General features: G+C 51.5%; 1 protein-coding gene and 1 non-coding gene across 2 annotated transcripts in view; both read left to right on the top strand.

Annotated features, from left to right (window-relative positions):
• Sin3b (SIN3 transcription regulator family member B) overlaps positions 1 to 17,149 on the top strand; it is a 43,009-nt gene that overhangs the window by 24,607 nt on the left and 1,253 nt on the right. The window contains exons 9-18 of the mRNA XM_008824644.2: positions 2,147 to 2,354; positions 3,056 to 3,172; positions 6,101 to 6,339; positions 6,935 to 7,118; positions 10,014 to 10,584; positions 11,096 to 11,265; positions 14,473 to 14,646; positions 14,806 to 14,898; positions 16,662 to 16,756; positions 16,938 to 17,142. Coding sequence (XP_008822866.1) covers positions 2,147 to 2,354; positions 3,056 to 3,172; positions 6,101 to 6,339; positions 6,935 to 7,118; positions 10,014 to 10,584; positions 11,096 to 11,265; positions 14,473 to 14,646; positions 14,806 to 14,898; positions 16,662 to 16,756; positions 16,938 to 17,142 — 2,056 coding nt within the window. The remainder of the gene's footprint in view (positions 1 to 2,146; positions 2,355 to 3,055; positions 3,173 to 6,100; positions 6,340 to 6,934; positions 7,119 to 10,013; positions 10,585 to 11,095; positions 11,266 to 14,472; positions 14,647 to 14,805; positions 14,899 to 16,661; positions 16,757 to 16,937; positions 17,143 to 17,149) is intronic.
• On the top strand, positions 13,273 to 13,360 carry LOC115068684. Its single transcript, XR_003848018.1, has one exon. It is a non-coding gene; the product is annotated as a small nucleolar RNA SNORD46 (small nucleolar RNA).

Below are 17,149 nucleotides of genomic sequence, written 5' to 3'. Positions count from 1 at the left end.
TTTTTTGAGAAACCTCCATGCTTTGTGCTTCCATAGGAATTTTAAGGTTCTGTTTTGAAAAGAATGGTATCGGAATGATGGTCAGGAGTACAACCGTCTGTAGATGGCTTTTGTTCAGGTGCCATCTTTTTTTGTAGAATTTGGGAGGACTTTTAATTCTTTATTTCATTTGCCTGCATATATGTAAGTGCACCGCATGTAACACAATGCCTGAAGAGATCGGAAGAGGGTACAGTGTCCCCGGAACTGGAGTTAAAGGTGATTGATAGCTGCCATGTGGGTGCTACCGCTGCCCCAGCTCTCCAGCCCAGTAACTGTGATAATTTTAAACAGAAATTGAGAAACCAGTAAGATGGCTCAGTAGGTATAGGTACTTGCCACTAAGCCTGATGACCTGAGTTCATCTCTAGGACCCATATGATATAAGGAGAAAACCAACTCCCTGACAATAAATAAATGTTAATACAACTTTTTTTTTAACTTCTTAAAAAAATTTATTATTTTTATTTTATGTATATGCATGTATTGCCTGCACGTAGGTAAGTGCACCCATGTCGTGCAATGCCCTCGGAGGCCAGAAGAGGCTGTTGGATCCCCTGGGACTGGAGTTACGGACAGTTGCCATGTGGGTGCTGGGATTCAAACCAGGGTCTTCTTAACCGCTGAGCCATCTCTCCAGCCTCATAATACAACTTTAAAAAGATTTTATTAGCTGGGCGTGGTGGCGCACGCCTGTAGTGCCAGCACTTGGGAGGCAGAGACAGGTGGATCTCTGTGAGTACAAGGCCAGCCTGGTCTACATAGTGAGTTTCAGGCCAGCTGGGTCTGCAGGGAGACCCTGTATCAAAAAAACCAAAAAAAAAAAATTTTTTTTTTATTTACTATTTTTATGTGTATGAGTGTATTGCCTGCATGTATGTAAGTGCACCTGTGTCATGCAATGCCCATGGAGGTCAGAAGAGGGTGTCAGATCCCTTTTAAAGAGAAAAAAAAAAACAAATGGAAAGTTGCTGGGCATGATGGTGCCTTTAATCACAGCACTCAGGAGGCAGAGGCAGACGGATGTCTGTGAGATTGAGGCCAGCCTGGTCTACATAGAAGTTCCAGGACAGTTGGGGCTACAGGGAGAGCCTGTCTCCAAAAAAATAAGTAAATAAAAATTCAGATGACATGGAGATCAGTGTAGTAAAATCGTCCCACTCTGCATCTATTCTGACTTCTGAGGATGGATGCACAGGGGTCTTTGTGGGGAGGGGGTCCCCTTATGAGGGAGGGCGGCTCTTGATAGGGGCTGGCAGACTTGATCTAAGCAAGCACCCCTATGAATCTCCCTGTCCTCTGTTCCTGCATGCAGAGCAGCTGTGCGTAGAAGGAAGGTATGCCAGTAAAACTTTATCTACAGAAGTTGGGCAGTGGCCTTGGTGGTCATTGCCAGTCCCTAGCTTGATGTGTGACCTCTCCACCTGAGGGTCATCACTGACCCTCCACCATGTTAAGCCAATGTTCGCTTCCCCCACCTCCAACCCTCCTGATGGAATCACCTCAAGTGGCATGCAGGGGAGGCGGGGCGGGGGGTTGGCTTGAAGGCTCAGTGGTTAACAACGCACACTGCATGTCCTCCATGGGCACTGCACTCACATGTGCACACAGACACACAAACATAATTAAAAATACATCTTAATTTACAAAGTGGCATAGGAAAGTCCCTGTGAGGCAGGCTCCAAACCTCCCTGGGGTGACTCCAGCACAAGAAACCAGCAAAATGCTCAGGGCAACTTGGAGGGGGGGCACCATTGCTGCACTTGGCCTTTTGAGGGACAGCAGGAGTAGGAGTAGGGTTATTTCACCCTAGCCAAGATGCAGCCCAGAGGCAGGGCAGGGTTCATAAAAGGTCTTGAGGGCTTTTGCTTGGGGTTGGGACTGGTTTCTCTCTGTTTTCAGCATTTCAAATGCGTTAACATCTAGCCTGGTGATGTGTGTGATAGTCTCCCATGCATAGGGACACACACACTTTCTGAGCATCCTTCATACTGAATTCGGATTCAGACTCTTTCATGTTCAGCTTCCACATAGGACCCACCATTGTCATGACTCCAGATCATTCTCAAGAGGCCCAGTGTGCCAACTGACAGTTTCTATCTTTAAGGAAATTTCCAGAACTGTTTGCACAGTTCAAGTCCTTCCTGGGAGTGAAAGAGCTGTCCTTCGCACCACCCTTGAGCGACCGATCCGGGGATGGGATAAGCCGGGAAATTGACTACGCATCTTGCAAGCGTATCGGGTCCAGCTACCGGGCACTTCCCAAGACCTACCAGCAGCCCAGGTGCAGCGGGAGGACAGCCATTTGCAAGGAGGTAGTGCCCAGGGTCACAGGTGGGCCCTCCCTGGGAGACCAGTGTGTGCCAGGGTGCCAGTGAGATTGGGTTCTCAGCCTCTAGAATGTTGGATGACATCTGCTAGCTCAGGGATGTCACCAGAGGTGGTGGCTTTGTGCCCTTCTGGGGCAGCACTCAGAGCACACACTGTGTGGGACTTGGCTTGTTCCTCCACCATTTAAATGTAGGTTTATTACTGCTGGGGTCCTGCTCCATTCCTGGGACTCTGGCCTTGGTGTGTTCAGCCTGACCCTTGGACACCTTTTCAGGTTTGTGGACAATCCTACATTTTCAAAACTCAGGAGCACCCCCCTAGGGTCTGCAGTATTTACAGTCCGAGGGTCAGCAAATAAAGTTATTGGTACACAGCCACACCTATTTGTGAATACTGATACTGCCTATAGATAACTTTCTGAGTACAAAGACAGAGTTGAGTATTCAAGACAGAGTCTTAAAGCCTATAAAGCTTAAAATACTGGACATCAGCCCATTGCACAGAAAGACGCTGGGCCCTGAAATGCATAGGGTATTTAGCACCACAGGCCAGTTAGAAACAACTTGTCAGGTTCGTTTCAGTGAGTGTCTGTGAAGGCACTCTGTGTGCCTTCTTCTATGCCAAGTCTATGCCACAGATGAGTTAACTGTCCAGAACACTACCAATCTGTCCTTCTCTGGTACAGGTACTAAACGACACGTGGGTCTCCTTTCCGTCCTGGTCTGAAGACTCCACCTTTGTTAGCTCTAAGAAGACGCCCTATGAGGAACAGCTGCACCGTTGTGAGGATGAGCGCTTTGAAGTAAGCGAGGGTCTGGCCTTCCGGGACCAGCCCCCACCCCTGGCCCCCCAGCTGTGTGCCTTCCTGCCATCTCCCTGTCTACCCAGTCCCATGCTGGGAGAAATAACAGTGACCCAGGCATCTGTTACTTGCCCCAAGAGTACTGTCTTGTAAGACTCCAGTGCTGTGCCTTGCTAGGGTGCTAACGTCAAAACAATCCATGCCTCATTTCATCTCCCAGTTTGTGTGTACATGCAGATATGTGCCTGTGTATGGATGTGCATATCTCATTCTATTTCCCAGTCTGTACCTGTGTGTGCATACATGTGTGTGTGTGTGTGTGTGTTTGGTTTTGGTTATGGTTATGGTTATGGCTATGGTTTTGGTTTTGGTTATGGTTATGGTTATGGTTATGGTTATCTTTTTGAGATGCAGTCTTGCTCTTTAACACAGGCAGGTCTGAAACTTGTGATCTTCCTGCCTCAGCCTCCTGAATGCTAGAATGACAGACCAGTGCCATCAAACCTGGTTCCTGTGTGTGTGCAGGCATTTGTGTCTTAATCCATTTTCTGTTGTGACAAGATCCCACGTGTGACATTTCTAAGCCACATTACAGTTGTACCCAGATAAACAATCAGCTTGACTCAGTGTCAAGTTTCAATAGCCAAGAGTAGACCTGAGCTCTGAGAGTTTGTTCTTTCAGCTCTCACAGAACCATGCTTTTGAGCCAGGCCTTGTCCCTACTTTTATTCAGTTTCTCCCCAAACTACAAGCTTGGCTCCACCCTTGTCAGAGAATCTTGCCCTTTGATCCCTAGGCTTCAAACATCTCATACTCAGAATGTCAGCTATTCTCACTGTCTTCAGTGAGGGTACAAATAATGAACATGCTGCTTCTAAGGCTTTGATACTGGAATTCAAGCAAACCCACATTCATTCACTATCTGGGTGAAGAGCAAAGTGGGGTCCCAAGGAATCAAAGTCATGTGCCCAGGTCACAGGATGACATGGCTCTGTAAGCTTGTTTGCATCATAAACAGTAGCTTTTGGTGCAAGGTTAAGTAAGTCATTGGACCAGAAGTCATTCCTGTACCCACAGACAGGAGTCTAGCAGCCACTGGGAAGTGGAAGGTGAAATTGCTGGCCTCCCTGCTGTCATCCAATGATTGCAGGGAAAGAAAGGACAAAGGGGCTTTACAACCACCCACTCCTGGGTGATGACCTTACCAGGTCCTCAGAGGTGAGCTGTGTGGATGGGGCACTGCTGGGTGGTCCTATATTTTGTTTTTGAGACAGGGTCTCACTTTGTAGTCCAGGCTATCATCATCCTCCTGCCTCTGCCTCCCAGGTGTTGGGATCTCAGGCTCCATGCCAAGCCTGGCCCCCCATTTATACTGCTACAGACAATGTTGATGCAAAAACATAGCTCACCTCAAAGGAAGAGAGACAGATTATTCAGGAGCCAAATATTAGTGACTAACTGTGGCCCAGGAACACAGATTTAGGTCACCCCAAATTCCAAAGTAGCAGAACAAAGAAAGTCATAATCAAGGAAACTTCAAATCCAATGGAAACGTTAAGTAGGGATTTCTGCCGCAGCCTCCGTGCTATCAGATGACACTCAGCCTTTCGGCTGGAGGAAGCCGGGGTTTGTTACTCCGTTCCAAAAGGTTTTTATCCGTTACTTACAGGGTGTTAGATCTGACACAGAGGTGGGAAGGGAGTGGCTATTTAGGAAGCTAAAGATGGCCCAAGATAAATGGCAATTGGGCTCTGGACCTGAAGCATTCCAACTTCAGTCACTAAAGTTCTAGTCGGTTGATCAGCCTTGCAAGAGATTGAGTTGAAGGTGTGTCTTCTTTTTGGGACCTTTCCCTTCAAAACAGCTAAGTTTCTATATGAGTCTGGAAGAGGCAGACCTTCAGACTATAGCAGAAAGTACTAGTGTGTACCTGTCTGTGTGAGTGCACGCATGTATGCAATCCTGGGTGGTTCTGTCATCTCAGCAGATTGCTGTTTCCACCAGAATGAGGGTGCTGAGCCACACACGCCACACCACACCGGTCCCTACCCTACCCTGACATGTGGGCACTTGCCCCACTCCTGTGCTATCATTTCAAGATATAGGAGTGCAATTGGTGTGGTGGCATCTTCCTGTCATCCCACCACTCGGAAGACTGAGGCCCAGGCAAGAGAATTACCACAGGTTCTATGCTAGCCTGAGCTAGCAAGGCCTTATCTCAAAAAGACAGAAGTAAACAAGGGCCTGGAGAGAGAGTTCAGTGGTTAAGAGCTCTCGGCTGTTCTGTTCTTGCAGAGGACTAGGTTCGGTTCTCAGTACCCACATGGTGGCTAACAACTGCCTGTAACTCCATATCCAGGGTATCTGATCCCCTCTTCTGGCCTCCACAGGCACCTTCACTCATGTACACAAATACATAATTAAAAATAAATACTTTATTTTTATTTTTAATTTTTATTTTTATGTGTATGAGTATTTTACCTACATGTATGTAATGCCCGTGGAAGTCAGAAGAGGGCATCTGATCACCTGGAGTTACAGGCAGTTGTTAGCCACCATGTGGGTACTGAGAACCAAACCTGGTCCTCTGCAAGAACAGCAAGTGTCTTAACCACTAAGCCATCTCTCCAGCCCCTGAAAATAAATCTTTTTCAAAATGACAAAAATCTATGGAAATAAATATAGGCATAGACGGAGCCGGTGCCGCGTGCTCCTTGGCGTGCGTGCCACTCCTTGTGTACTTCTGAGCACAGCCTGGCCCTTGATGCCCTGGAAGAGGCTCATCCTCCCACGTAGGTGTGTCGTCTGACTGCTGTGGTAGGCACCCACACATTATGAGCTCCTGGATCCCCCTACCCAGGTGTGCTCACCTGCATCCCTGGAGCCCTCCAGCCCCCAGTGCTGACCATGCCCACCTCCTCTCTACAGTTGGATGTTGTCCTGGAGACCAACCTGGCCACCATCCGTGTACTAGAGAGTGTGCAGAAGAAGCTGTCTCGGATGGCACCTGAGGACCAGGAGAAGTTCCGGCTTGATGACTCCCTGGGTGGAACATCGGAGGTGATCCAGCGCCGTGCCATCCACCGCATCTATGGTGACAAGGCCCCGGAGATCATCGAAAGCCTCAAAAGGAACCCTGTCACTGCTGTGCCTGTCGTCCTGAAAAGGTGGCCCTAGCTTGTCTCCCAGTGTAAGGAGTTGCCTGGGCAGCCACAAGGGCTTCCTGGTCAGCTTCCTGGTCACTTGATCAGGTCCCCAAGGCCAAGGGCAGATGGTGGCACTCCCAGCTGACCTCCCCAGTCTAGTCCTGAGTGAGACCACCATGATGGGCCTCTGTGCCCTAGGTGTGGACATGCAGTCCTCCCTTGGTACCCATGACGATGCTTCTGAATTCTCCAGACCCTTTTAGCACTTGGTGCAATGCTTGCCTAGAACCCAAGCACCCTCTCTGTGACTGTCACCTCCAGGTGACTTTCCATGCCCCTGGCACTGTATGCTGTTCATGGACAGCGAGAAACATGCTGTGTTCAGTGCTGACTCAAAGCTCTTTCTTCCAAGTATTTCCACTTGAGGTTGGTTGAGTGCTGGGACGAGAGCTGTAGCCTCTGCTCCCGCTTGCTCTGTGCTGAGCAGACCTGGCCTCTGTCTCACTGGGCCTGAGTCTCATCCATCCAGTCAAGTCCAGGAGGAAGACAGGTCCATTCTGTAGGGTCCCAGGAAGGTCCCAGCTTGTCCAGCCACTTGGCCCCTCTCTCCCTACAGGCTGAAGGCCAAAGAGGAGGAGTGGCGGGAGGCCCAGCAGGGCTTCAACAAGATCTGGCGGGAACAGTATGAGAAGGCGTACCTCAAGTCCCTCGACCACCAGGCTGTGAACTTCAAACAGAACGACACGAAAGCACTGCGCTCCAAGAGCCTGCTAAATGAGATTGAGAGTGTCTATGATGAGGTGAGGCTTCTGAGTGGACCACACACCTCTGTGCCTCTGTTTCCCAGCAGTTGTGTAGGGTTGGCACTGGTGCCCTTGCAGTGCTGTGCTAGGTGACATTAACCTCAGGTCTGCAGCCTAGGCTGGCTCAGGAGGGGTTTGGTTACGTAGCTGTGGTGAGGGACAGATTCCCTCCCTTGGGCACAGACGGGTGACTGCTGGTGGTGGCAGCTTGCCTTCTCACTGCAGTGTACACAGCTCAAGCCTTAGAAACACCAACCTGACCCTGCGTCCCAGAGCCATAGCCCTCTTTCCACCAGCAAGGGAGACAGGCACCAAAGCTTGCTGTTGCTGGGGAGCTGGTCCTGGACTTTTCTCTCTGCCATTGCTGCTCATGTCCATGGCTCTTGGGCCTCAAGGACACACTGAAGCAGACCTGGGCCCTGCAATCTCTAGACTTAGTAAAACCATGTGGGGATAGCTTTCTTTCCCCTGCAGGGACCTCAGGTCAGGAGCTTGAAAGGGAGCAGCTAGCCATCCAGGACAGTGGCCTGGGAGAGGACATGGTGCTGGCACCTGGCTAGAGGAGGAAAGACGGCCCTGTCAGCCTGTGCTCCCGGCATTCAATTATTCTGCGTTATTCTCCACATACTATGGTGGAGATCCAAGGAGCTGGAAAATGGCCTGAACCCTCCTAGCCTGCAGGTGGCACTGCCCACTCCCCCTGCAGCCTAGGCACATCCAAGTCCACCCCACACAGCCCTCCTCACTGTGGTCCAGCTCCAGTGACCAGCTCCATTAACTGGCATCAAGCCTTTACCACATGAGCTCTTGAGGGACACTCCATGATCAAACCCTAGCATTGTAGTGTAAACAAGATGAGGAACTTGGCGAGCCAGGGGGAGCTCAGGTTGTGTTGATGTACCAGGGTAGGGCTGAGGATTGTTGCTCTGAAGAACCTGACCATGTTGGTTTTTTCGAGGAATGTATTTTTCAAGACTTTGGAAATTTGGACTAGAAAAGCAGTTAAATGCTGTAAGCAGAGCTTAATTGGCTGTTCTAATAGGAGCCTGGAAGACAGTAGTTTTGAGAGTAACATGGACAGTTGAAGCCTGGCTCCAGAGGTTTCAGAGGGGATTAGCTAGAGGCCATTTGCATGATATTTTGGCAGATAATCTAGCTGCCTTCTGCTCTTGTCCTAAAAACTTCCCTGAGGCTAAATTAAAAGGACTAATTTCTTTGGCAGAAGAAATTTTAAGACAGCCTAACATTGAGTTGGTTATATGGTTTTTGCTAATAACTCTCATGCAAGTCTACAATGGAAAAGAGCAGGGGGCTGGCGAGATGGTTCAGCAGTTATAAGCACCGACTGCTCTTGCAGACAACCTGGGTACAGTTCCCGCCACCCACGTGGCAGCTGACAATTGTCCATAACTCCAGTTCCAGTGACCTCCACAGGCACTGGACAGCATGGGTGCACTTACATACAGACAATATACTCGTACACATTTTTTAAAAAATAAGAAAGGTGCCCTTGGGGCCAGACCCCACCCCAAATAAGCCTCCAACTTGTGAGAGAGAGCCTAAAGTGTTTTATGCTCCTAGAAAGCAATTCCTTCAACAAAAACTGCTGCCTACGTGATTGAAGGAGACCAGGGTCTATCCCAGGCTGACAGCCCAATTTGGCAATGCTGTAGTGCCATCCCTGTGGTACTGGCTTTAGAGACATGAAAGGTGAAGAATTGAGGGGTTGTGGATTCTCCATGGTGTCCAAGGGCAGCTGAGGCCAGCCATTGTATGGCAGGGAAATCCTTACAGAAGCATGTGAGGCCGTTACTCACAGTGAAAGTGAAACCTGAGTGGTGGTGGAAATCCCAAGGTGTAGGAAATGCCACAGCCATGGCACACTTGTCAAGAAGAGCTGTATACAGGGAGAGGTGCCAGTCCAAGAAAGAGATGCATGCTGCAGACAGCAAAGCTGGGCGCTTTAGAACTCAAGTCCCAGGTACAGGACGGCAGCCTGATTGGTGTTCGCCCTGATGGGTTCTGGGCTTACTTTGGAGGAATATAGATTCCTGTGTGGAGGAATATAGATTCCTCCGTTATGGAGCAGGAAAGTATATTGTGTTCATTGTATGTGTTAACTAAGCTTCGTTTTTAACAGTGTTGGAACTGTTAAAGACTGTGGGGTCCTTGGAAGTTGGGCTAAATGTACTTTCAATTATGATATGGCCATGAGCCTGTAGGGACCAGGCACCAGATGTGGTGGTTTGAATGAGAAATGTCACCTATAGGCTCATATATTTGAACACTTGGTCCCCAGTTGTTGGTGGTGTTGGGAAGGTTATGGAACTTTTAGGAGGCTGAGCCTTGCTTTAGGAAGTATGTCACTAGGAATGGGATGTTGGGGGGCCTGGTGACACCTAGGGTACAAAATCATGCAGTCCCAGCCCCATGAGGTATAGCTAAGTGTCTATGTGAATGACAGAGGGCCCCCTAGTCCACCCTGAGTCTCAGCCCAAGATCTTCCCCCACAGCCAGGTCTGTGGAAGTCAGGAATTTGGAGCCCTCTCGTGCCTTCCTATGCCTCTGGGTGCTATGTTTGCAATGGAGAATCAGACTTGCCGGAGGGGGAGCCACAGGCTGGCTTTAGGGCCGGATCTCAATGTAATGCCTTTTGACCTCCAGCAGCACCCGGGACTCCTGCTTGGGTAGCTGTGACCTCCTGCCCCTCCCAGTGAGAGACAAGGCCAGGACAGATAAATGACCCCAACCCCACACTGCATGGGATTCTCTCACTGTCACCTGCCCTTTCTGAGCAGTGGTGGTGTGCTGGTGGCTGGGTGCAGGTGATTGGCCGACAGGGTGCCCGGGGTGCAGCACAGGCAGTGCATTCCTGACCCAGCCCTCCCGCAGCACCAGGAGCAGCACTCGGAGGGCCGCAGTGCGCCATCCAGTGAGCCACACCTCATCTTTGTGTACGAGGACCGGCAGATCCTGGAGGACGCAGCAGCACTTATAAGCTACTATGTGAAGCGGCAACCGGCCATCCAGAAGGAGGACCAGGGTACCATCCGCCAGCTGCTGCACCGCTTCCTGCCCAGCCTCTTCTTCTCACAGCAGCGAGAACCTGGTGCCTCCGACGACTCTGCGGACGAGGAGCGGGAAGGGGCGGCCACCGAACCTGAGCGCAGGAAGCCAGTGCAGGCTGCCGAGGAGAAGCCAGCTGTGGTGGATGTGCCGGGTCCTGAGCTGCCACAGCCCAAGCCCCTGGATGACGTGTACAGCCTGTTCTTTGCCAACAACAACTGGTACTTCTTCCTGCGGCTGCACCAGACGCTGTGCTCGCGCCTGCTCAAGATCTACCGGCAGGCGCAGAAGCAGCTGCTGGAACACCGCAGTGAGAAGGAGCGAGAGCGGCTGCTGTGCCTGGGCCGCCGCGAGAAGGGTGGAGACCCTGCAATGGAGCTACGCCTCAAGCAGCCCAGTAAGCCAAGTAGAGGGTAGTGTGCCCGCACGCATGACCACTACCTCAGGAATCCCCAGAAGCCAGCACAGCTCTGTGCAGACACCACCAGGGATGTTGTACCTTGGGTGGGGAGCCCAGCCCCTATGCACGCACAAGTCCTTCTATCATTAGGTCATTTCCAGTGGGAGGGCATAAGCACTTTCTCCCTGTGACACCTTTGCCCAGCGTGACAACAGGACAGTGATGCTGTGTGTTACCCCACCACGGTGGTTTCTCACCAGCCTGGGGTGGGGGTGCACTCTTGACCACTGCAGGGCACTCCTGAGGCTCCTGGCTCAGGCTACCTTGGTGGAGGGTGATGGTTAACCCTGGGCCCCCTGCATTCCCTGTTGAGCCCAATTCATTGGGGAGGTTTCTGTAAGGGCCACAGGGCACACTGGTTCCCTGGGGCACAGCCTGCTTCATTCCTGCCCTTTGGGGAGACTGACCACACAGAGTGAAGCAGCCATTCTTCCTCCCTCCCTCCCAGGCGAGGTCGAGCTGGAGGAGTACTACCCAGCCTTCCTGGACATGGTGCGCAGCCTGCTGGAGGGGAGCATTGACCCCACACAGTACGAGGACACCCTGCGTGAGATGTTTACCATCCACGCCTACATTGGCTTTACCATGGACAAGCTAGTGCAGAACATTGCTCGCCAGGTGAGGAGCCTAACAGACGGGTCTGTTTTCTGTCTCTTCCCACCCTTACTGTGCCCTGTGGGTTTGGACATTGGAAGCTGTTCAGCATAGTAAGCCTTTTATTTTTCAATTGAGATGAAATTTAGATAATATAAAATAAGCCATTTTTGTAGTTCATAACATTTAATACAAGTTGATCCATCCCTAATCCAAAACCTACACATTCCAGTTGCTCCAAAACCCAAAGTTTTTGACTGACACACAGTCACAGAGGAGAATCCCACACCTGAGTCATCCCGTCAGGATCATGCAAAATACTACATGAACAGTATGTCATAATAGTGCATGCCTTTGGTTCTAGCACTTGGGAACAGAGGTAGGAGAATTGAGGCCAGCCAGGGCTACAGGGAGATCCTGTCTCAAAACAAAAGGAAAACAGTATTCTGTCTAGTCATGATGAGTGTTTTAGAGAGGGATTTTCAGGGCTGGAGAGATGGAGAACTGGCTCAGCAGATAAGCACTGGCTGCTCTTTCAGAGGAGTCAGGTTCAATTCCTACATGCACATGATGTCTAACAACTGTCTGTATCTCCAATTCCAGGGGATCCAACACCTTCTGACGTCTATGGACGTCGCACACATACGGTACCCTTAACATACATCCAACAAATCATTCATACACATTACATGAAAAGAAAGGCATTTCCTTCCAGGGTTTAAGAGTTCTCTCTTTTTTTTTTTTTTTTTTTTTTGGTCTTTTTGAGACAGGGTCTCCCTGTAGCCCCATGGATCTCACTATGTAGACCAGGCTGGCCTTGAACTCACTGAGATCCACCTCCCTCTGCCTCCTGAGTGCTGGGTTTAAAGGCGTGTGCCACCACACCCAGCTGAGTTCTCTTTTTTTAACGTGTGTGTGTGTGTGTGTGTGTGTGTGTGTGTGTGTGTGTGTCAGTGTCAGTCAGAGGACAACCTTCAGGGTTCTCTTCTACCACGTGGGTCCTTTGGATTGAGCGCAGGTCAGCAGGCTTGGCAGCAAGCACCTTTACCTATTGATCCATCTTACTGGCCCCAAAGTTTTTAGTTATTTTTCTGTACTGGGGATAGAAAATAGGGCTTAGTGTGTGTTGGGCAAGTGCTCTACCACTGAGTCAAGTCCTGGCCCCTAGGACTTCTCTGAAGTCAGATACACATACAGAAAAGTGCCCAGATCTGCAGTAGCCATTCAGTGAGCTTTCATAAACAGAACTTCCTCACCGGGTTCCCCCACACCCACCACCCCACGCCTGCCGCAGTCACCACAGGAGGATGGAGCAGCCAGGGGAAATGTCCCAGGGGTCACATCCACACTGGGCTCTACCTTTCCCCCAGCTTGGGACAGCAGCATCCCTCACAGTGTATGAGGCAGCAGCTGTGTCCTTGGGACAGCAGCATCCCTCACAGTGTATGAGGCAGCAGCTGTGTCCTTGGGACAGCAGCATCCCTCACAGTGTATGAGGGAGCAGCTGTGTCCTTGGCACTAGCACCCCTTCTTGGGACAGCAGCATCCCTCACAGTGTATGAGGCAGCAGCTGTGTCCTTGGGACAGCAGCATCCCTCACAGTGTATGAGGCAGCAGCTGTGTCCTTGCCTCTGCCGTCAGTGTGGAGTCATTGAATCGCTTGCTTGCTCATGCTACCTTTTCCCACTGGCTGGAGGTCAAAGCCTGTGTGATAACTGTGGACTACTTGGCAATCATTATGGGGAGTCAGAGAGCTAGTCTTGCACACTTGCAGGTGCTCTTGCCTATGACCTTGGGATCTTGGGCTAAATCATAGCACAGCTGGCAGCTGTCATGGCCCCTCCACTCTTACTCCCTGGGCACCTCCACTTTGTACATGCCAAGACTTTCCCCTCCTGTTCCTGTCCACAGCAGTGACCACTCCAGCTGGGTGATGGGGAACTTGGCTTCCAGGACCCTGCAGTGTTAGGTGGCAGTGGGGGTGGCAGCAGCCTCAGCACCAGGAGGTAGGACCACATTAGACCTTTTGATTAATGCTTTAAGGAAACAAAAACCTAGTCCTGGTCACCTGTATGCCACTTGCCAGTGCAAGGACTTGTCATAGTTACACTGACTGCTGCAAAAAATAAATGAATGAATAAAAAAATAAAGCCAGGCGTGGTGGCGCACGCCTGTAGTCCCAGCACTCAGGAGGCAGAGGCAGGTGGATCTCTGTGAGTTCAAGGCCAGCCTGGTCTACATAGTGAGATCCAGGACAGCTGGGGCTACAGGGAGACCCTGTCTCAAAAAGACCTCCCCCCCAAAAAAAAACCCAATAAATTTAAAAAATAAAAAAATAAAAACCTTCCTGCGTTAAGGAGAGCCTAGGAAGCGTAAGGACCTGAGTTCAGATCCCCAGTACACTCATCAAAAGCCAGGCAAAATACTCTATAACCACAGTGCTGGGGAGCAGGGGAAGTCAGTGCAGGAGAATGGCTGGGGTTCACAGAGACTGAACCTGTCTCAAGGCAATAAGGTATAAGGGATGGAGTAGGACACAGATGTCCTCTTCTGGCCTCCATGAGCACAAGGCACACACTTGTGCATCAATATACACCTCTCACAGATACTGCCTGTAGAAACTTGGCCAAACATCCTAAGCAGGATGGGGCCCTGTGGCTGGCCTGGGATGGAGCTGGGGGCCAGGCGATGGAGTTGCCCAAACTCCCCAACTGCAGCCCTTGGCCAGGAACTCACCAAGGTGTCCACACAAGCCTTATCCAGCTCAGAACTCTGGGCTTCACCCTATTCGGTCTTTGTATACTGAGCAGTGGCAGCTTTGTGAGGCCTGTGGGAGGCTTCATCTTAGAGGTGTTGGGTGGGAAGGTTGCTTGCAGTCATCCTGGAGATATGTGGTCACCCAACAGCACCTGATGCCTGTCTGCTGGTCTGCCCCTGCAACCAGTCTTTCTGTTGTATCCTTCATAAACATAGGGAAGTTTTAGGTGACAGTTTTCTCATATGGGTACACATGTCTCTTGTGGATATTTTCACACTAGGCAGGGTTATCTGATCTGGTCTAATTTTGATCTGGTTTGGTCTGGCATTATATAGTGTGGTCTAGCTTGGTCTCTCCTAGGCTGCCCACAACTCCAAGATTGTCACATGCAGCCCATGAGGATCCTGGTCTCTGTCCCCCCGGGGTGGTGAGCTGGCAGGATGTTGCCACTTCAGCCCTGCTGTCTCCTACAGCTGCACCACCTGGTGAGTGATGACCTGTGTCTGAAGGTGGTGGAACTATATCTGACCGAGAAGCAGCGTGGGGCAGCTGGTGGAAATTTGTCCTCCCGCTGTGTGCGTGCTGCCCGAGAGACCAGCTACCAGTGGAAGGCTGAGCGCTGCATGGCCGACGAGAACTGCTTCAAGGTGAGCTGCAGTAGGCAGCAGAGTGGACTGGGGCCACTGCGCAGTGCGATACTGAGGGCACCTGTTAGGTCATTCTATCTTGTAAGGCAGTTGTCAGGGCCTTGAAGGGTGGCAGAGGGAGGTGGTAGAGGCTCAGGCTCTGGTCCCCCACCTCTCCAGGTGATGTTCCTGCAGCGCAGAGGGCAGGTGATCATGACCATCGAGCTCCTGGACACAGAGGAAGCTCAGACAGAGGACCCTGTGGAGGTGCAGGTGAGGCCCCATGGGTAGGGCCAGTCCCTCCCTGCTGTACCAGCATCTATACTGAGTTTCCACAGAGTATACAGGACACCCTTCAGGAGCCACCTAGATGTAGTCTAGGACAGAAAAGTAGGGTGAGAGCCTGTGACCACTCAACACGAGGGAGGTGACCAGCCTGCCCCACACTCAGGTCACATCCTCTTCACTTCCCTCTACCCTGGTGACAGTTAAAACACCCATATAATAAGCCCCAGAGAAGTCACAAGACCCTGGCCCTGCTGTCTCCTGCTTCTCATTTCGCCTATTCTCCCAGGCCCCGTCCGGGTCCATCATGTACCTGTCACTCTGAATGTACCTACACACCTCCTGAAGCTCCCATAAGTGACCACAAACCAGTGTACACCCTCACAGTCCCTTGAAGCCTGGAGTCCTAACTCAAGGGGTGACGAGGTCATACCCTCAAAGGCTCTGGGAGACACCCCTTCCCCGTAGCCCTTGCCACCCCTGCAGGCTCCAGGTGTCCTTGGCATGTATTATCGCTCCCATCTCTGCCTCATGTCTCTGTGTGGCTGTCTACTCAGGGTATCTGTTTCTGTTGTCTCACAAGGACCCCAGTTGACTGAATATGGTGGCAACTATCTCAAGTTTTTTTTTAAAGCTGGTGCTGTAACTAGTCAAGCACTTGCCTAGCATGCAGGGGGCCCTAGATTCAATCCCCAAGGCTGCAAGGTAGAAAATAAGGTCCCCAAGCGTTGAGTGTAGGGCTACCCTTCTCTATAACGCCTTGTGCTGTGTTTTGTGTCCACCCCATGGTACCTGCTCACCCCAGCTCACTTGGGATATCCCAGGTTGTAGTGCCAAAATTTCAACGTGCTGAGAGCCAGATCCCCTCCCACCAGGACAAGCCCCAATGCCTAGTCCCCTACCTTTAGCTGCTCTCCAGCCTTCCTCAGAGCCAGACAGTCTGTAAATAGGAGGTACAGGGGAAAATGTGAATACCCTGGCAGCCCCGGTTTCCCGTCCTTCACCAAAGCCACCAAGGCCGGGGAGGCAGGAGCCCAGACAGCAGACTTAAGGGTCCGGAAGTTGTCTGAACACACGGCCACCCTGCTGCAGCCACAGCCTCCATCTCCCTACTCAGCCTCAGCACATGGGGCTCCCCACACAGGAAACATTGAAAGACAAGTGACATTAGAGCCTGCACACGCACACCCTGCCCCTTTCCGTTCTAGGAGTTTCCAAGAAACATTTAATGAAGCTTACCCAGAGGAGACTAATCTCAACATTAGAGAGTGGACGACCACCTACTCTAGGACAGGCCTGCTTTGTGCCTACATGGCCCTGGCTACCACCCAGCCTCAGTCTTGTCTTAGTGTGAAACTCGGGGCCTCTAGCATGTTTGTTGGAACAGGCTGAGCCACACCTCCAGCCCCCGGGGGATTCTAAGCAGGGGTTCCACACCCCAGCCCTTCTATACCCTGGTGCTTGCACTGTTCACTCTTGGCCCAAGCCTTCTACAAAGGTGACTAAGAGGTCACAGCCTAGACTCACCCATGGAGTCCTGACATGGGGGTCACAGACCTAAGTGCCAAGCTCTGCTCTCCTCCCACAGTGGGGTGCTTGCTGGAGATTGCACATTAGAAACTCAGCCATGGTTGGCCTCCTTATGCTTTGGGGGTAGGGTAGGAACCCCCATTAGCCGCTAATTTGGGCTCCAGCATGAGAGGTAGGGACCCTGATCCCAGGCAGTCATGGGCTATGTCCTATGCACCCAGCACCTAGCCCGCTATGTGGAGCAATATGTGGGAACTGAAGGTGCAGCCAACTCGCCCACCGAGGGCTTCCTGCTAAAGCCTGTGTTCCTGCAGAGGTAAGTATGGTCCCAGGGCGCCCTGCCTGTCAGTGCCTGGTATATAGGAGAGGAGCGATCCCTAGGGAGCAGGGGGCTGTGTGGGCTTGGGCCCCAGCTGGGATTTGGGTGGGCTTCCATCACTGTCGCTCACCCTGCCGCTGGAGCCTGCGAGTCCACTCCCCGAGGCCGGTCCCCGCAGGAATCTCAAGAAGTTCCGGCGCTGGCAGTGTGAGCAGGTGCGTGCCTTGCGAGGTGAGGCTAAGAGTTCATGGAAGCGGCTCATGGGTGTGGAGAGCGCTTGCGACGTGGATTGCCGCTTCCGCCTGGGCACACACAAGATGGTCTTCGTTGTCAACTCGGAAGACTACATGTACCGCCGAGGGACACTGTGCCGGGCCAAGCAGGTGCTGC

The sequence above is a fragment of the Nannospalax galili genome, unplaced genomic scaffold (genome assembly GCF_000622305.1).
Source record: "Nannospalax galili isolate Female #2095 unplaced genomic scaffold, S.galili_v1.0 scaffold529, whole genome shotgun sequence".
NCBI classification, from domain to species: domain Eukaryota; kingdom Metazoa; phylum Chordata; class Mammalia; order Rodentia; family Spalacidae; genus Nannospalax; species Nannospalax galili.
Note: the sequence above shows the minus strand (reverse complement) of the source record. Positions and strands in the feature narration are given on the sequence as shown.